General features: G+C 38.1%; 1 protein-coding gene across 3 annotated transcripts in view; it reads right to left on the bottom strand.

Annotated features, from left to right (window-relative positions):
* SGCE (sarcoglycan epsilon) overlaps positions 1 to 21,176 on the bottom strand; it is a 67,596-nt gene that overhangs the window by 43,168 nt on the left and 3,252 nt on the right. The window contains exon 2 of one of the 3 annotated variants that reach the window (XM_068549983.1): positions 7,658 to 7,765. The exons of the other annotated variants lie outside the window; for them this stretch is intronic. Within the exon in view, the coding sequence (XP_068406084.1) occupies positions 7,658 to 7,765 (108 nt within the window). The remainder of the gene's footprint in view (positions 1 to 7,657; positions 7,766 to 21,176) is intronic. 3 annotated transcript variants of the gene reach the window in all.

Below are 21,176 nucleotides of genomic sequence, written 5' to 3'. Positions count from 1 at the left end.
GAAGTAGAATTCAATATGGCTTTTAAAGTACTAGCAAGATTCTGAAACTCAGAGATGGGCAATTTCAGTGGTGAAATGTGCAAGATACAAAAGTGGGATACTGCAGGGCCCTTTCAAGAAAGGGAATTAAGCCAGTAATGCTAGATCCTGGTAGGGGGGAGGAAAACTGGGAAGATGAGTCAAATTATGGAGAACTGTGAACTCCTGGTGAGTAGTTATTTCATTCTATACGGAAAGGTGTTTAAATTCTAGATCACAATCCTACCTCCAAGGCACAGGAATGTTTTGCATAATTCAAAGGAATCTCTTTGGAGCTTATCCAATTTATTCTTTCTAGAGATTAAAAACACCTTTAAGTCCAGCACTGAACTTTATTTACCTTTGTTATTTTCTCGGCACCTAGAAGGTGTCTGGCATATGTGAATAATTTTATAAATGGATGAATACATTCTAATACAAAGCACTGTAGAGGGAAACACAGTTCTTATGTTTGTGGACTAAATGTATATAATACTTACTTCATTTTCAGTTTTGTGACTTAAATTAATTCTCATACGTGTGTAGCAGTTTGTGGGTTACCATCCTCCATTTACATTATAAACTACTAACAGTCTCCCGTAGCTTTTGCTGCCATAAGGTGGTAAAAGCTAGCTTACAAATCAAAAAGAAAGGTTGTTCATATTAATAATATTGAAATGATTCTATTTGCTATATGGCCCATGGTAGGGCCTAAAATAGGACCATAAGAGGGTACTTGTGGGTACCTCACTTCAAGGACTAGCGTAGAACATATCACTTTCTGCTTTCATCAAAAAACAAACAAAACATTTCTACAATCTACAGAGCCAAACCACAATCTACCATGGCCCTCCTGGGTTTTAAGATGACATACACATTTCTTTTTTCATGTGTACAACTGCCTTTCTCCAATCTGCTGAACTGCATACTTGCTGGTCAGTTACCTTGGCAACTCTGCAGTAAAGCCTGCTTCACTGTAAGTATAGTATGCCATTCACTTTGAGAAAAACATGATACAGATGTATGACACAGTCATCATCTAGAAATGGAAAATGACTAAGCCACTAAGTTTTGTTTGTGAAAATAATACTTCCTTTCTGTAGCATCAGTTTAAATTATGGGGACCCATACAACATTTTAGAGAAGTGCCCTTTACCTTACCTTTCCCATTTGTTACTTGCAAAACAAATAGCTCTTCAACAGAGGCTATTTGGGCAGTATTTACACCTAGCTTCCTTTCAAAAGCAACAAGTGACACAGAGAATTCAGAGTCATGGGCTCTTGTTCTAAACATGAGCGATATAAACAATACTGATAGGGTTTGCACTAACCCCAAAAAAGGCTGTTAACAGTGGACACATGTTGCACTCACATATGTCTAGGTAGTACTCACAAACAGTAAGCTTGAAGCATATTGTTTTCCCTAAAAGAAAGTCTTGAAAACGAAATTGAAACACTTGAAGACTCTCTGAAATACACATCGCTAAAAAAAAATCTCTGAACATTTTCTGAAATATACAAGCAAACAGCGCCATGCTAATCAAGCTGAGGTCACAAGGTCTGGCTGCTCTGTGTATTGCATGGCCCTCCAGTCCTCTAGGGCTGCAAATCCATTACCTCTGCAAACACATGCCACCGGATACAAATGAAACTGGAAACTAGTCTGTGGCTAAATCCGTGCAAATCCATCACCATTAATGGGCAAAACAATTAAACCAAAAGTCCAACCCACAGGGGGTCAAAAACATCACCTTCAAACCTCAAGGGTAGCTAGATTTGCAAAGAGTAAAAACTGAAGACAGGTAGTCATAAATAACAGAATTTTTTAAAGGAAAAATTACGTATCTGAGTTGAGAAGAGCAAAAGGATATGTGGGCAAGTGGCCGGGGTTATATTTCACCCTCCCTAAATGCAGGTCCAATATTCCTTGTTAACATGCTACCAAAATCTTTCTATAAAACTGTTCCCTGTATGTTTTAGTCATAAGGCATAGAAACTACAAACCATTTTCGACAATGTATCTTATGGGACAGCAGAGAGCCAAGAACCAAGTAACAGAAGGTGATGGCGGTAGCAATAAAGTGGGGGACCTCATGCTAGCTAAATAGCATCCTGTCTTCCTTTATTAATAGTCCATTTGAAATTCTCTCCCTATGGGAGCAACACAGATGAAAATATGAGGGTGCACATTTGTGTGCTTATTTACAATTACTTAAAAACAAAAGCAAATCTGGATGTGTTTAGTAAACATCAAATTTTGAAAGGGTTGTGGTGGTGCACTGCTAACGAATCTAGAGCATAACACTCCACAATTATCACAATGATTTTTTTAACAGCATATGCATGTGCACAGGCACATACAAAGTCCACTCTCTACAAAAAAGTCCGGAGAACACCTCCCAGCCCTTTTTCTGCATCAAGAACAGGGACATGACTATAAAGATAAACTGGCTGCTGAGTGTGACACCCTACAAGTCTCAGCTAGATTTAAGTCTTAGAGTCTCCTCTCCTCTGAAGTCATAAAGGATTGTCAGTATTCACGTCAAGGTGATCTCTCTCTCTCTCTCATAGATGCTTTATCAACAAATTAATCACTTTAAAAGGTCCACTTACATCATCATTTTCTAATTTTTGCGGTTTGAGAGAATACAGTAAAATCTCAGTTTAGCAGGAACCCCAACGAAGGAAACATTTTAGAGAGCTGAGTTTTCTAAAGTACTCGGCGGTCGATCCTTCTTCACTATGGCATAAGATCATCATTTGGCGCATCAATTATTGCACTCCCCTCTATAATACAATCATGCCCTTATGGACTGTTTGGTTGCCTTGTCATCCCAGTACACTAGTGGGTCACCGTCTGCTAATGCTTTTTAAGGCTGTGTGTTTTATGGATTTTCTGTTTTCTCATATGTAGACATGTTGTCAGCTGTCACTTCTCATTGCTATCCATATGTTTCCTGTAACAGCTCCTCTATCCCTTCTAATTTGCTGCTATTAATCTGCTGCAGGTTTAGAAACCAGGCTACCAAGTGAGGTGGGATTGCGTATTAAAGTAAGAGCAAATTTGTACTGTTTTAATGCACGCAGGGCCCTGCTAGGTGTGAAAAACAGGAGCCTGCGTTTGCTGCATCTATTTTGGCTACCCAGAGACCCTTTTGTGGTGTATTTCCTGACTCTTAGTTGACACAGTATACTTCTGAAAAGATGATCTTACTATAATTGGGAGACAGCCATTACTTGAGGAGGTGGCAACATAAACTCTATGTATTAAATGTATTCAGAAATAAATAAGTGTACCACAGAAAGTCTTAATTCAACCCATATGTTACGTAAACAAACTGTCAAATCAAAAGGAGGGGATTTAATGTGCTGTATAAAATAATTTCTTACATATTCGATGTGTGGGAAATATACTGCATAATTTAAACAAAGAGATGTATTGATTAAGTGATCTATTACCCTTAGCAATAGCTAAATCAGCCTAAGAACATAACACACTAAAATAAGTAATTTATTAATAAGAAACTGAAGCCTATTTCCAAAAGCATTTCAATTTTGTTAATTTGCCTCTCGTGTTCAGTTTTAAGACGTAAGCTACTCATTGGGAAACATGACAAGGGTGCTTTAACTGAGTGCAAATTAGTTAAATAAGACAGTGCGTATCTTCCAACTGTTCATAGTATTGCCTTAATAGTAAGTATTATTTGAAAAATAATTTGGATAAGAATGATGAAGAAGACTTTTAAATATGTTTAAAATACAAAGATAATACTGAATAGCCACTTATCTGGTACAGCTTTTAAGATAAACTTTTGCCTAAGCAACTAGGTATCCCAATTCCTCAAAATCCTATTTACAGAAGAGACACCACGTCCCTGCTAAAGAACTGGAATATTATTAAAAAGAAAGTTACACAAAAAATACAATTGCTGAAAACTTATTTTACTATATGATCATCTCTGATAATTAGAAACTGTAAGTACAGACAGAAAAAAATAAGACTTGCCTTCTCTTTTATAGTTTTAATAGCTAAAAGCTCTTTATGAGGCTCAGAGCCCCTGTATACACAGCACTCCAAGAAGCTGCTACCAATTAATGGGAAGTGATTATAAGAGATGAATTCCATTTGATATCTCTGCACCAAGAGAACTCATTTCAGCGTTTTCAGAGCTTGATATATTTATGGTTTCCTTCCTAATTTATTTTTCAATGTGTTATTTCTATAGTCTAATTGAAATTTAATTACTAAACCAGATAATGTCTGTAGAAAAATAGTTTGAAAGGCATCAATATGCAGCCAGGTACACAACCTGTTTTGGTTTTGGTTTTTTTTTTTCCTCTTTAAATTTACCTTGTGTTTTATCAATCCAGCTTTATAAATCTTGGCTTAGAATCAAAAGCTTTTCTCGGCAGTCTGCCCTTCACCCCTTAAGTTTACTCAACATCAAAGTACTGAAGGCCATTCATTGGGCAGTGGTCAGCTATTGTTTTATTTCAGTCACAGATAGTCCACACCTGGGCTGTAGAGCTCATCATGGGGAAGGCATTAAATTGCCTTTTAAAACTTCACTCCTCTAAGAGATAGGACCACTTTTCTCTACATGAGGTAGAAAAGAAACCACTACTTGGATCTTTTTCTACAAGCAGCAGAAAGGTTACTTTGTGAGATTCCCCTCCCCCCAACCAAAGCCACTTACTAAAACCATTTTTCTATACTAGAGTTAAATATCTTGATTTTTCCATAGAATGATCATGTGTTTGTTTTGTTTTGTTGTTTTTTTCTTAAATGTCGGCTGGAAAGTGGTTGCAAACCATTTTTAATTGGTAATCAATAAACTTGGTCTCATAGAACACTGCAATTGAAAGGGGCTTTAGATGTCATCCTGTCAGGGCGTGCCAAATAACCTTCTCTACTAAGAGACAAATCATTGCATTACTTCCTGCTTGGATATGGCCTCAGCATTCTACTCAGTCCAGGATTCCTGACAGATAACATCAATCGGAGTTTGCATGCAAAGAACCAAGTTCAGTCCTTCATTTTATAGTTAACAAAATTGAACCCAGAGAGGCTGAATGACAGGTTCAAGCTTACAGGACTAGTAAGAGGAAGAGCCAGGACTTGAACCCAGGGTAGTTAACATATTTTGTTGATTTGCTAACATGAGGTAATACATTTGGTGGCTGTCCATTACATTATTACAACCCACTTAAGTAAGCTCATTACTCTCTGTGTAAGATATTTTAATAATGCAGAACTATAATGATAGGATTTAAATTAGAGGAGGAGACCAGGAAGGGAGAAGCTAAAGAATGAGTTCAAGAGAAACGGAGGAAATAAGAGAATGCGATAATCTGAACTGGTTACCTCAAGATGTATTGATCATTTCGATTTTGAGAACTACAGTTATGGCTCAGGTTCCAAGGAGAAAATCAGTTTGAGGTCCAGAGGGAGCATGAAGTTTGAAAAAGGAAGAGATGGAGATTCTAGAGAATGCTATGGTAAAGGCCTTGGAATAGTACATTTCACTAAGAAGAGCACCATAGTAAATGACTCAGCTGAGCTTGACAGCCGCTTAGAGAGTACCTTTATGTAAAATCAAATAGGAATGGAGGGACACGCTTAAAGAGGACAGAAATTCTAGGGATCAACGTTAAAAAGAAGAAACTGAAGAAAAGGGAAAGACTGCAATTTAGTGCAAAATAGTGTGCAGTCCAGAGGAAGGGTCTTTAGTGATCTCGTGTGAGGCAGCAGGAATCAGGGCAGGTCCCAAATCCCTGGGAGATGACAGAAGTAAATTGCAGATGGCAATACTGAGGGCCATCTGGGGCCATAACTGGTAAGATTAGAAAACAGGAAGGGGCTTCCCTGGTGGTGCCGTGGTTAAGAATCCGCCTGCCAATGCAGGGGACACGGGTTCGATCCCTGGTCCGGGAAGATACCACATGCCACGGAGCAACTAAGCCCATGCGCCGCAACTACTGAGCCTGCGCTCTAGAGCCCGCGAGCCACAACTACTGAGGCTGCGTGCCACAGCTACTGAAGCCCATGTGCCTAGAGCCGGGGCTCAGCAACAAGAGGAGCCACCGCAATGAGAAGCCTGCACACTGCAATGAAGAGTAGCCCCCGCTCGCCGCAACTAGAGAGAGCCCGTGCGCAGCAATGAAGACCCAACGCAGCCATAAATAAATAAAATAAAATAAAAAGAAAACAGGAATAGTGGATGTGCCGAAGAAGCCAAAGGCCCTCAGCCTGATTAAGGAGCAGCCCAGATAAGGTAGTCAGGGGTGATTCCCTTGAAGGAAACAGAGAAAATCCTTTGAGAATATCTAAGGAGGGTGTGGGGAAAGGACTGTGGGACGATGGGCTTAGATCCTAGAACAAGTGAGTCTAGTGCTTTTGAAAACAACTATTTGTTAACTTTTCATGAGAGTTTACTGTTATAAAACTCTGTTTTCTTTTAGATATTAGAGATGAAAATTCCTTAAAAATGCAAAGGTGTTTGTGGGTTTGTTTCAAAGACAGCAGAGAAGAAGAGATGCTGGGAGCCTTGGTCCTACTGTGAAACAGATCTGGGAGTAGAAGATTCTAGCTGAGGAATAATTTGATGCTAGCTGGAAAAAAGTCAGTGACCCGCAATTCAGAAATGTAAGAAGAAAATGAGGTAAGCCAGGAATCACTCCTACAAGATACCTAGAAAGTTTTATATGGCAGTAAGGCCATTTTATCACATAAAATTACTGCTCTTTTCAAAATATTTTAAAATTGTTGTTTTTTTTAATAGATACTCTGGTTACCCCAAAGTTATGGAAACTAGGCTACTGTTCTGCTAACGTTCTGTTCATGACCACATATAGCCAAAATTGTGTGTGGGGGGGGGGAGGGGTGAGGGTACAGTTAAGAGGGATTATAAAGACAAATAATCCAGAAATATTAAGTGAAAGCTCATATTGATAATTGATATTTTTAAAACAACTAATCTTTTGGTTATTAAGTAAGTCTTTTTCTCCCTGATGAAATGCATTATTTCAAAGGTCCTGACATATTGCTAATGAACACATTAAAGATAGGGAAGAAAAATTCAGAAGGACAATCAATCATTCAAGGGTCAGGCCATCTTTTCAATAGAAAACAAACGCCATCTAATTAGTTAATAGCAAACATACCAATTTGGTTTTGCAACAAAAATCGTTCAAAAAATCACCCACAACTAGCCAAAATATTTTATGACCATTTTTCTAAGGTTATGTAAATACTGTTTTTAAACGATTTACGTTAAATGTACTTCTTAATGTTTTTCAATGTTATAAATAAATTGTTATAATAACCACACTGGGACAATTTTCATAAGTGGCAAGCTAGTGACTGGATAAGGGGCAACGTTAGGTTAAAAACAAGAATTATTTTTGGTTAAAAAAAAGGGAAAACTACAGCAAAGGAAAAAAACTTGGAAAATAATGGATTACGAACACAGAGGATCAGAAGTTTTAGAAGATTAGGAAAACAAAATTTGATTTTTTTCAGATTGACTTTTCAAAAAAAAAAAAAAATCCACACATGACTAAAAAAGCAAAAGGACTATTGGAAGCGGACATTTAATTGACTCCCCAAAAGGGATTTAGATTTACAACCTAAACTCACCATCTTTCTTCCCAGCAGTCATTTTTCTGCTGATAATAAAACTGTTGGCCTGTTTGGTCTTCCAGTTAACTGTTCCATTTATGCCATCAGCACAGCTTAATAAAAAAGCTTTTCAGAATAAAACAAATGCACAAAAAATGAAATTAATGTCAAATTAAAATGACTATCACAAATCACCTACTACATATTAACTGGTATCAGATTCCTTCCAGCCCCAGCGAGCTGTTTAATTCCATTCAATAAATATTTGTTGCATGTCAATACAAGGAATATATGGGGATACAAAGTAAAGACACAGTTCCTGCCCTCCAAGGAGCTTACAATCTATAGGGATTGATAATTCATGTACCAAAATATACATGTAATATATAATATAGTGTATATGTATAGCAATTACACATACACACACAGTGGTAGAAAGCATAGCTGCTACAATAACACTGAGAGGGGAAGCAATTTTCCCTGGCTAGGAATGCTGTGATAAGTTTAAAACGTCTTTTAAAATTACAGTTGAGTTTTGGAAACATTACACTGGCAGCAATGACCAGAATCAGGGTTAGTGGATACTAAATAGGGGGATATCTCTGGAGTGTAGAGTAGCAGTCAGCCCATAATCAGGGGTTGAAGAAAGGAAGAGTAAAGGTGGGGCCAGTTACAAAACATCATGGGAGAGATACTGACAGTACTCCTCAAATTGCTGGTTGTGGGCTAAAAAAAGCCAATAATGGCTTTGAAGTTTTGATCGAGGATGACACAGAACAGTGATATATTAGGAATGCCAAAAAGGAGTCCATTTCAGGAGAAAGATGACAAATTTATTTGGGGATATGTTAAATGTGGGGTACCAGTTGGATATCCAGGTGAAACCACCTAAGAAGAAGATGGAAATAGAACTCTGGTTCACAGGAGAATCTAAGGCAAGGATGCAGATTTGAAGTTCATCACCAGAGAAATGACTGTTGAAGCCAAAGTCCCAGTGCAATTCCTTAAAGAGATCATGCTCTCAGGTAACATGCATTAGACTGTCAGGTACAAAACGATCTGGAGAAGATACACATTCACGTTCTTGACCTATTTGCCTATACTATTTCCAATCATCCAAACTACCAATCTTACTGCTTACTCTCCCATTTTTCATCCTTATCTTCCAGACTTGATATTTAGGTACCATTTTCCTAACTACAACATTGGGTCAACATCTCATTCTCCCTTCCTCTAGCCATCTCAGATATGTTCCCTTCGAGTTCAGCTCAGTTCCCAAATCCCCCAGGGTGTACCCCGTAGTTTTGTCCTAGCTTCTGGAGGTGAAATATATAGCAAGAAGGAATGCACAAAAAGTGGGAGGGACAACAAAGGCAGAAGAACATGTTAATAAATACATTTACATAGCAAAAAACAGAGGATAATTCAGCAAAGAAATAAGAGACAAGGCGGTCAGAGAGGTTGGACAACTGAGCCTGAAGTGTCATATACATATGTCAACGGAAGAGTTGTCAAAAAGGAGAGTGTGATCAACATCCTCACTTACTGCAAAAAGGTCAAAGAGGATGAGAGCTTAGAAAAGATTGCTAGATGTGAAAGGGGAGAAGTTATTGGTGACTCCTTGAAAGTGGAGTTCCAATAAAGTGGTAAGAGTAGAAGCCAGACAGCAAAAGGCCAAGACGTAGATGCAACAAACAGAGTTAATCTTTTAAGAACACTGGCCAGAATAGGGAAGCAAAGAGATAAAATGATATGGCAGACTGAGGAGCAGCAAGGTAGAGAAAAAGGTTGGTTATTTTAGTGTAGGGAAACAAATTTTGTTTATAAGCTGAGGAAAAGACAAAGGAGAGAGAGAGAGACTAGGTGTAACGAAAAGGAACATAAATGATGAGACACAATCCCAGAAAAACTAGAATGGGTGGGACCAAGCAGAAACATACAATATACATATACTTGTATATTGTACAGCATATACAAAGCATATATGCTTTATACAAGCATATAAAGAAAATACTTCATGAATCAGAGAGTAAGGACAAGTGAAGAGAGAAACATTTGTTGGGGTACAGGACACTTAATGTTGAAAGGGCTCCTCACCCTAGTAAATCAGAGACGAAATGGTTATTTCCTTATCAAACTGAATTTTGAGTAAAATTCTGAACTTAAACTAAATTATGAGAAATACCAAGTCCCCTTCCAAAATGAAAAAAAGAATACAATTCAAAACCCAAGTTATTAAAAATAAACAATCAAACAAAACCTCAGGTGATCATTTCAGTGATACCTGGGAGTAGAAATCAAAGGCCTTAGCACCCCAAGTGAATAAATGACTTGGTTGGTATTGAATTTTTAAATTATGTAAACCTAAGTATACTAATTTTATATCTATTAAAAGACCAATCTTATGGCTGATTCACCTAATAAATGGTTGATTCACCTAAGAACTGAAGTTATGTCCTTTTAAATCTAGATGAAGAATACAGTAGTCATTTCCTAAATAATTTAAGCTAAAATAGGATCAGAAATGTTCATGGCCTCTTGTGGAAAATATCCCACCTCCAAGGGTTTTCCTAATTGCTGGGTTCCAAAGGCAATATGCTAGTTACATAAGAATCACCTGGGCTTCCCTGGTGGCACAGGGGTTGAGAGTCTGCCTGCCAATGCAGGGGACACGGGTTCGAGCCCTGGTCTGGGAAGATCCCACATGCCGCAGAGCAACTGGGCCCATGAGCCACAACTACTGAGCCTGCGCGTCTGGAGCCTGTGCTCCGCAACAAGAGAGGCCGCGATAGTGAGAGGCCCGCGCACCGCGATGAAGAGTGGCCCCCACTTGCCACAACTAGAGAAAGCCGTCGCACAGAAACGAAGACCCAACACAGCCATAAATAAATAAATAAATAAAAATTAAAAAAAAAAAAAAAAAAAAGAATCACCTGGGCAGCTCTCTAAAAATACATATTCTCACACACCCCAAAAACTACAAAATAAAAAAATTTAAAACACATATTCATGACTCCACCATGGAGAATCTAGGTAGTTGGGTTACACAGTTTCATCAGGTGATTCTCACACACAAATACGAACTCTAGAAGACCAACAGAAGACCTACAGAACCCAAGGGTATATAGGATGTTCAACCAAGTCACATCAAATGTGACAAATGTAGGGCTAACCTTATAACTGAAAACTTTACTCTCTCTTATCCCTAACTGGCCCACAGATGCAGCCAATTTGCAAGAACATGAACATCACTGCTGGACAGTGGGAAATCTCAACCTAGAAAGACAGGAAGCAAGTGGCCAAATTCTTCTCTACAACTCTTCAAAAAACAATGTATATATGTGGACCTGACAAGCAACATTTACATTTAAATCCATCACATCACCTGGTCCTGAGCAAGGTGCTTTCATGTAGATTGTCTAGTTCAATCCATACAAAACCAAGAGAATCTGTTAACATGTCTGAAGGTTATAGAGGCTTGATCCTACAGCAGAATGGAGTAAACCCTGCAGGCAAGCAGGCACGCTTCAGAATTCTCCACTTTTCCATTGATTGGGGAGTTACCATAGAGAAAGAAGGGTTTGGGTGTCCAGACAGCACCCCTTTTGTTCCTTCCTTTATTCTAGCCCAGTGGTTCTCAGACCATGCTGTGCATAAGAATTATTGTTCAGTTATACACACAAAACTACACATAATGTACTTCATCGGTAATTTAAAGGATTTACTAGGGTAACTTAAGTCTATGGAATTTTTTTCCTTATACTCTGGCTTTTAGAACCTCACTAACCCATAAGATTTAATGTCACTGCACATCCTTGCCGGGTGAACCAACGTATCATTGCTCAAGCTTTCCAGGTCCTGTGTAAGTGCAGCCTACTTGGCTTTTACAGACAAGAATTTCAAAATTCAAAAGACAAATTTGATTGGTGCCTCAGTTGTTAAAAAATAGAGGCAGGGTAAAATAGTTTAAACACATCTCACAGATATAGCTCTATTTTAAGGCTGGCATTGTTTTGAGGATATTCATTTTTTTAAAGTTTATATTGATCCATCTAAAGTCCTACTTTGACCACAGAAGACCACAGTCCAATAAATCTAAATAAAAAGACAACTTTTTACTGCTCTACTCACCAGACAATGTCAATAAAGGCAAGACACAACACCACGGATAATGTGTCTGCTTAAACATTCAAGTCCCACACCTTGAGGGAGAAATCTCAGTAACACTGAAATATCTATTTTTCACTGTGTGTCCAAGATATGGATCCACTTAGCTAACTTCTTGTAATGAAAATTATTGTAATCTGTACATTGACAAATGCAGAATACTCATTGGGAAAAAAAAGGTAGTATTTTAATAAGTTTGATTTTCATTAGAAAAGGAGCACACCATTTTTTTTCTATGAGAATAAATTTCCTTAGGATGGGAAAACATGACTCAAATTTTGAAACTATTTATTCTATACATTACTTTTCAAGATTAAATCTAGTGTGTAAAGAAAAAAAGTCAGCCTGTATAGACTGATTCTTGGACTCCTTCCAAAGAGAATGGACCATCCTCAGAAATCCTGAAAGAACTCCACTGTGCTCATTGGGTTCATGATACCTATGCTACAGTTGTACCTGGATATGAGTTTTGCTCTAATTCATAAACACAAAAGCAAAGAATAATATGAATCTTGTGTTTACAGAGCCCAGACTAAGAAGACATTCACACAATTAGCTAGCATAGCATGGTATACAAGTTAACCAATTCCTCAAGGCTCCCTCTCAAAACTCATCAAAGCCTGAATTAATCCAGTGGTGACTGGCATGTCCTTAAAATCCCTAGAAACCATTCAATACTTAAAGTTTGTCTTAAGGTTCCATGATTCATCTGGAGTCTTGTAGCAGCATGACTGCATCTCATCTGGCCTGGGGCAAACACTCTCTGAAGAGACATGACTCTTTCCCAAACCTGAATAATTTGCTGACTTAGTGAGGAAGGGTTTGCTATTTAATAAAAGCAATTGAAGAGCTGTGAATAGTGACTGATTGCTGATGAGCTAATCAAAATGTCAAGGGATAGAAATAATAAATAATAATTTAGTCTGACATCACTGTCCAAGTAAATAGCAGAATCTGCCAGATGAAATATAATCTGATTAACACTCACCTTAGAACCAAACTGTCAAGTCTTTCTCTGTCCACTGTTTCATCTGTCTCTTTTCCTATTTCACTCAAAGGGGACACAGACTTTGTTTTCATAAATAGGATAGACAGCTCATGTCGCCTACATCTCTTCCCTTCTCTCATCATTCCCCGTGTCATTATGTCTCTCCCTTGCCCTCTACGTTTTCTCTTCCCCTTTTTAGGCAACTCTCCTTAATACTCTTAAAATTGTCTCTTATACTGAAATCTTGTTTTTATATTTTTCTCTCTAAAAAATGTTAGCTGCCATTATCATTAGCTACCAAGTTTTGAGTGGTAAGTACAAGGCACTAAAGGTTTTATACATAACTATTCCAATCCTTACATCATCGCTACGTGAAACAGGTATTATTACTTCCATTTTACAATGAGGATAAGAAGTCTTAGGAAATTATGTAGCTTATCCCAGGTCATTATGTTTAGTAAGTAGCAGAGTTGGATTTTGAACCCATTTCTTGATTGACTTCAAAGTCCCCGTTATCTACTCATCAACACGATCCCCAAATGGTTAAATGGGAAAGCACTCTGTGAACTATATATTTCTTAAGTAATTTGAGATATTATTATTATTACTAGTAGGTCCTCTTCAGCTTACTTTTCTTTCTAGAAAAAAATAAGTTTTCCCTGACTGCTGGATTAGAAACAGCTAGCAAGGAGGCAATACCCATGGGAATTAATCCTATGTGTTATGTACGTATGTACACACACACACACATACACACACACACACGCACACTTCATTAAAAGAGGAAAGCTAAAAGGTTAGTTGGAACCTATGGAGAAAAATATGGCTTTGCTGAGGAGAACTGTCCACCCCAACCTCAAAGGGAGTCAGAAAAAAATATTCCTAAGAGAAGTATAATAGCAAGACTTCAAACCGAAAATGCCAGAATGAGAAGCCTCTAAACTTTGTTAAAACAGAAGAGCCTGGCAGGGCAGAACGTAAGTAATTAATACAATTTAAAGTTATTAGAATTTTATAATTTTAGCACAAGCTAGGTAAGATTTTAGACTTTAGAGTGAAATAAAAATCGGGAGCACAGAAAGGTAGTGTTTAAATCAGCATCTCTGGAGACAGAGTGCCTGGGTTCAAAATCCCAGTTTTTGTCCACTGGGCGAGTTATTCAATGTCTCTGTACCTCAGTTTCCTCATCTGGTAGGGCCAGAACAGTGCCCACTTCATAGAGGCATTGTGAGTATTAAATGAGATAATACACTTAAAACCCTTAGAAGAGTGCTTAGCACACAATGATGTTCTCAAAAAATATAAGCTATTATTACATTTATTCTTCACTTAATATGAAGGAAATTTTAGATTTCTTTAAATGTGTTTTTTTAAAAAAATAGATGTTCAAATGAAAAAACTATTGTCACTACAGTTGGCATTATAGAATATAGCACTCTTTTTTTTTTTCTTCACGGTCATGAGACACATGAAAAAATGATATTTGTATGGCAGAGTGGAGTAAACGCTAGAGGCTGCTCACCAGAGGAAGGAGAAGCCCAGGGGCTCCAACCATCCCAAACTTCACAGGGCTAAGAAGACGGCATCATAGCACGTCTTCATTCCCAGTACCGGCCAAGGCAGACTGGTTGAGAGCTGCAAAAGCCAGGTGTGATAAGAAGCAAGTTATAATTGAGGATACGGGGAGGGGGAAGGGTAAGATGGGACAAAGTGAGAGAGTGGCATGGACATATATACACTACCAAACGTAAAATAGATAGCTAGTGGGAAGCAGCCGCATAGCACAGGGAGATCAGCTCGGTGCTCTGTGACCACCTAGAGGGGTGGGATAGGGAGGGTGGGAGGGAGGGAGAGGCAAGAGGGAAGAGATATGGGGATATATGTATAACTGATTCACTTTGTTATAAAGCAGAAACTAACACACCATTGTAAAGCAGGTATACTCCAATAGAGATGTTAAAAAAAAAATAAAAATAAAAATAAAATAAAATAAAAAGAAGCAAGTTATATTGATATCTGTACTCTCTGACTCTCACAAACTCTTACGTATTTATTCTGAGGAAATAACGCAACAAAAGCAAAAACTGCATGGGCACAAGATTCGACTTCGCATTACATATATCAAAACTGGATGAAAAATTAAATGTCTGATAAAAGAAGAAGTGTTGGTTTGATAGAATAGTTCATGGAGAAGGGAGGGTTATCGACTTCTCTTTGGAGTTTTACACCTTTGCTCAAATAGCCCAACCAAGGCACGTACTGGGTTTTCACTGCCCGGAAATGGTACTATCTATATTCTATCTCAGAAACACTAGATGCATAAGGAGCACCAGTGGGACCCTTGAAAATGGGATACATAATATATGCAGTAGTTACATGCACCACTACAATTTAATGTCCTCATCTGCAAAATGTTGGACTGTTTTGAAATTAATAAAATTAGCGAAAGGTAGAATACAAAATACTACGCAGACGGTGAAATCTAGCCTAATAGTGCAATCTAGTGGGAAAGGATTAAAAGGCAAAGCGGTTAAGAGCTACTGGGTTAGGGAAGCAAAACTGCAGGAAAAAATTCTGCTCAAAATAAAAAATATAACAATAATATACTAATGGGTGTTTACTTGAAACAGTCATTATTTTTCTTTATTATAGAAGCCATACATTTTCATCGTAATACATTCAAATAGTATAACCAGGAGGGTATAAAATATAAAAGTTCCCTCCAATGCCATCCTCCTAATGCCACTGCCGAGGGTACCCACTCTTAATAGTCCCTGCATCTTTCCATATTCTATGCATATGCAAACGTATGTTTATACACATACACATATAAACACACACATACACCATGCTTTTCTTTACATAATGTGATTACACTTTTTCCTTTAGCATATATCTTGAGCGTGTTTACATGATATCACATTTTAAGACTGCATAGCTTTATGCTGTGTGGCTCAATCATAATTTATTTATCATCACCTCAAACTCAGCCTGTCCAAACTAGGACTCCTGATTTTTCCCTTAAAGTTTGGTCCTCTTCCGGCATTCTTCATCAGGAGAATGGTATCACCATTCATTCCCATGAATACAACAGAAATCTAGAAATCATCCTTGATATTTCCTGTCACTCTCCACCCCAAATTCAATCCACAACCCACTCCGATTGCTGTTTACCCCTCAAGATGTCCCTCCTATCTTCATTTCCCCATCACCACCCTAGCCTGGGAGGTCATCATCTCTATTCTGGGTTACTAAACTAGCCTTCGAACTACCGCTTCTATCCTGACCCCTCCAATCCTTTCATCACAATGCCGCCAAAGTGCTCTTTTTGAAATGCAAATTTGATCAAGTCCTGCTTAAACCCCTCCAAAGACTTCCCGTTGGTTTTAGGATGAAGATTACACTCTTTAAGGTAGTCTAACAGACCCGGCAAAATTTGCTCCCTGACCCCCTATCTAGCCTCCTTTCATATTGTAGTTCCCCTTCCCTCCCGGCTCCAACATCACTGGACTTTTTCCAACACCTTCTATTTGCCAGGGCAACCTGCCCCAGGGCCTCTACAGAGCTCTTCCTTTGACCTCAAATATACCTTTCCTCTTCACCTCACGTAACGTTTACTCAACGTTCAGATCTGAGTACCTTCTCAGAGAAGCCTTCCTTAATCCCCATGTCTGGCCAAATCCCCTGCTTAGAAATTCTACTAGTGTTTGTAGCACTTATCATAGTTCTGAGGGCACATTTATATGTGATTAATTGATTAATCTTTGTCAACCCCGCTAATGTAAAACTTCCCTAACGGCTAGGAAAGTGTATTCCCCAGCACCTAACACAGTCTCAAAACCAGTCAATACTCAAAAAATAAATGAATAAAAAAAGTATTAGTAAGATGACCCAATTTTTTTTTCTAGTTTTTCATTATTACTATCGATCCTACAATAAACGTCCTTATATTTTTATTTTTCATCACTTAAAGGAGTACATTTGTAAACTAAACTAGAATTTAAACAGCTAGACAAAAAATAACATACATTTCAAATTTTGATAAACACATGTAGCAACCTGTTCTGTTTCCACTTCTGCAGTACTGGCCTTTGATTAGAATCAATTCTATAACTACAAAAAAAATGAAAGATGTTAAAGGTGCTACACTGATTAACTCTTTCATAGGACAGAAGAGCCACTGACATTTTACCGCACAGTGAGAAACACCAATTTGCTAAGGAGAAAAAAAAAAAAAAGAAAAACCATGGGGCTAATTTTTTCTTCTTCTGCATTCCAAGGTAAAAAAATCAACTTTACTTCTACGTCTATTGCTGAAGAAATCAGGAACTAAAATATTTCACTTTAACTGCTATAGGAAAATTAACTGTGATCTCTTCTTTCAAATTCACAGTGAACCCCAAATCTCCATAATAATCAAAGTGGTGACCAGATGAATGAGTGAAAATCTAAAGAATGGGAAAGAATTTACACTGGAGCTGCCTAACTCCTAAACATTTTTGAAATGAGCGGCTTCATTTGTCAGAAGAGAAAAAGTCTGCCTTCCGTGTCACAACAGATGCCGTGGCGATTCCCGTGGTACAGAATGCCAAAGAGCTAGTCTAAAAAATCTGATTAGTCCAAGGCAATTAAGTAGAAAATGAGATGTGCTAAAGATGAGCGCTTTTTAAGTGATAAGACACATTTAAACCGCGACTGCATAAATAGTGCATAGAAATTCTTAGATGAAGACACAAAAAATAAGAATTTTACCAAAGTGACCCAAGAAGAAAACAGCACTTCAGCGTTACTAATATGTTGATTTGTGCAAGAATATAACATTACTAAGCACAGCAACTCATGTTTCGAGGCTACCTATTTACTTCCTAAGATAACTTCTTGAAGTTTTAAATTTTAAACGTTGGAGGTCATTTGCTTCCCAAACCCAGGAGCAGGAGCAAGTATTGCATTCAAGGAATTGCAAGTAGCTGCCTGCAGATCAGGTGCGTGAGCGCTGACAAGCCAGACGCTCATCGTTGAGCATTTCTCTCTCGGAAATATGAGCTTAGCTCAGGAACGCCTGTGGCATCTTCAACACCTGGGAACCCAGCCATCACAAGCTGCCCGGTGTATTACTACTATCCCACAAAAGTGCACAACACTTTTATAAAAGAGAAAATAAGAAGAGGAGAAACTTGTTCAACATTAAAAATACACTTCACATAGTCAGCGTTAGCTTGATCATATATCTGACCTAACAATTTGAGTGGAGGAGAAAGTTCTGGGTGTGGGGAGAAGTGGCAGGAGTAAAAGAGGCAGGAAAAAGTTGGTTTAAAAAGATGACTGAAGAATGTTCTCTTCTTTCTTCACATTTCTCATCAGAGTCTTAGTTTTCAAGGGTCAGGGGCACAAAAATCGTTGCTATGGAGTCAGATGTGTTACAGGTTATCACTTCTTAGAAGTGGGGTCCTGTGTGCATACTCTACAAATTAATTTTGAGCAATCACATTTTCAAAGTTAGAGATGATAATCAAAATAAACAATCAATAGGCAGATGGAGAGGAAAGAAAAATCTGTCCCGAGACGTGTTTGAAACACTTAAGAGTGGCGGTCAGAAACGAGGCTAACTTGAAAGGAAGAGAAGTTAAAAGAGCACAGGAGCAGCCGCTATTTTTGATTGAAAGGTTTTATTTTCTGTTGAAAAGCTAAAAATTGTAACTGTTAAGTATTGCAAGGACATATAAAGGGGGGGTGGGGGTGGGGCGGGGACTGCAGAAGGGAGAATGGCTGCACATTTCCCCTGAGTAAGAGGCTAAAGCAGCTGAGGTCTCAGCTGCCCAGCAGCGGTCCACTCCCCCTTAACCCAGGGCGCCCCCCCAGGCATCTGCAGCCACTCTGCCAGAGAAGCCCGTTCTCAGCAAGCAAGAAACACCAGGAAAGGAACAACTCTAGGAAGCAAGTTAAAGCCAGGATAATTTGCAGGGGGGGATAAAACTTTACTTCTCAGATTTTCATGTTTGAAATGAAATGAGAAGGGAGGAAAGAATGTGTTAAAATGTCCTGTTGCAGCTATTTTCAAGTTGTTAGAAATCAACCTGCAACACATAGGACTATTCTTTTTAGATAGTTGATCAGAAAATATAAAATGTTTCCATCACAAGTATCTTTGCTATCCTACACTAAAATGTTATCACGGTCTTCAAATTAAATATTCATTACAAGAAAGGTAAATATTTCTGATACTTTAAAATAAGAGACCAAGTAAAGGTGTTAAGTTGATTCCCTTCCTGAGCTGCACTGTTAGAAAGGCCTCAAGTTGAAATCCATCTCTACCTTTCACCCACTGCAGCTAGATCTGTTTTCTGAAGCACAGAAGAGAGTTTGTCTACTTTTAGTCTTCAAGCTAAACATTTCCAGACCCTTGGAGGATACCTCCTATGACAGGATTGCCAGACCCCTCACCATCCCCACGGACTGTTCTGGAAGTTGTCTACTTTGTCAATGTCTCTCTTTAAACGTGACAGCCAGAAATGGACACAATACTACAGATGTGGTTAATTAGAGCAGGGTACTGTTAATTTTTGTGACATATGGACACTACACTATTATCGGAATCTAAATTTGATATTTTTGTACCCACGTTATGCCACCAGTTCATACTAACTGTCCTTTTCCTCAAAAACCGCCACCACGTAAAGTCACCTCCTTCTTTACACACCAATGAATTATGATGCATTTACTGCTATAAGATATATTTTTGAATAGCACTACAGCCTACTTAAACCCTGTTAACTCTAAATTCTGTTATCTATTTGTAACAGTTAACCTTTTTTCAAGTCAACCATGGATTTTAAAGCAAGCATCTTAGATCTTCATCACAGTTATCCATAAAAATGTTGAAAAAGAGAAGACCCAGGGCAAAGGCTTGTGATCCTTCACTAGGGACCACTCCCAGACCCAAACCCAGTAAACCCCACACCTGGTGGGTACTGGTTCAGCCTGCCTCATGCTCACAAAGCAATCCTGCTAGTCTAACACAGCATCTCACACACAAGAGCATCCTAAAGCCTTGACAAATGCTCAGCTGAAAGCAAGATTCCCTTATCTTTCAAAGCAAAGTATAAAACATCTACACGTATTAAAATTATAGTCATGTAAAAATATATATGCACATGGAACAAAGACTAGAACGGAAGGAACATCAATGGAAATGTTTCTTCTAGTGTCAGACGGTGGAGATTGTTTTTTATTCAATACTGTCTTTACTATAGTTACGTTGTTTAAAAAAACTGAATTTTGCTTAGACAGAATTTTGCTTGGAAGCAGTTCGGAAGCAGTTCATGTGGAACAACTTTAAGAGCACTGAGACTCTATCTGATTCTACCAACCTGAAAAATACTTGTTGATCTTTAGAAACACCAGCTTCTTTTTCTGAATTATGCACTGATGCTTTTGGCTTAATATTTTTAGAAATCAGGGAGATAGCAAACTGGAGAACTGGATCCTAAAGTTTAGAAAAAGCCTGGATGTCATGCATGTGTGTGTGCCCAAGTGTCTATCTGTCCATGTTTGTCCGTCTGTCTATCTGCCTACCCATGTCTATCTGTCTTTCTATCGTGCCTGTCTCTCTGTCTCTGATGGAGAGATTGGAAAGGATAGAAAGAAAAAAATCACAATGTTAATATTTCTGTGAAGCTCTGGACTTAAACAGAGCTCCAGACCAAGAATCTCTAACGGACACATAAACCCATGTCATCTATTCATTTAGAGTCCTTTTTTATACTAAGAGTAGGAAATAAGACCAACAACAGAATTTACACTTGGGTGTTTAGAACTGACGTAATGGTAAGTTCTAAGAAAAGGGATCAGATAGAGTAAGTGTGGACAGTTAGTAAAAAAGAAAAAGAAACAAAGTAGCTGGTTATTTTGGAGAAAATGTGATCCATAAATATTGCACTTATTACAATCCCAACCAATCTGAATATCTGATTGAGAATTTTTTAACATGTCAGGGTTTCTTCAATGCTTCAACACTTTGTTTGGAGCATGGTTTTTATCAGTGAAAACCAGTGCTAGAAACTGGATATGTGTTACTTTTCTCTCTCATCGGTTTTCTCACTGTCCCTTGCTAATTTTCAATGTCTGAGAGACAAGTGAAAATTCCGCTTTGCTTAGAAAAACAATTTGTCCACCATACTAGAATTTAAACTAAATATATGAGGTAAATCAACAGTTTTTGGATTTATGGCAAACTCTTATAATAAATGGATAAAATGATCAAGTACTAAGTCCGGGTAATATTTGACAGCTGAAAATTTTACTTTGCTTAGAAATAAATTTTTCCTAATATACTAAAAGGTAAGCCAAATGCATGTGGTAAATCAGCAGATTCATAGAGCCACA

Source organism: Eschrichtius robustus, chromosome 8 (assembly GCF_028021215.1).
Source record: "Eschrichtius robustus isolate mEscRob2 chromosome 8, mEscRob2.pri, whole genome shotgun sequence".
NCBI classification, from domain to species: domain Eukaryota; kingdom Metazoa; phylum Chordata; class Mammalia; order Artiodactyla; family Eschrichtiidae; genus Eschrichtius; species Eschrichtius robustus.
This window is presented reverse-complemented; position numbering and strand designations above follow the sequence as displayed.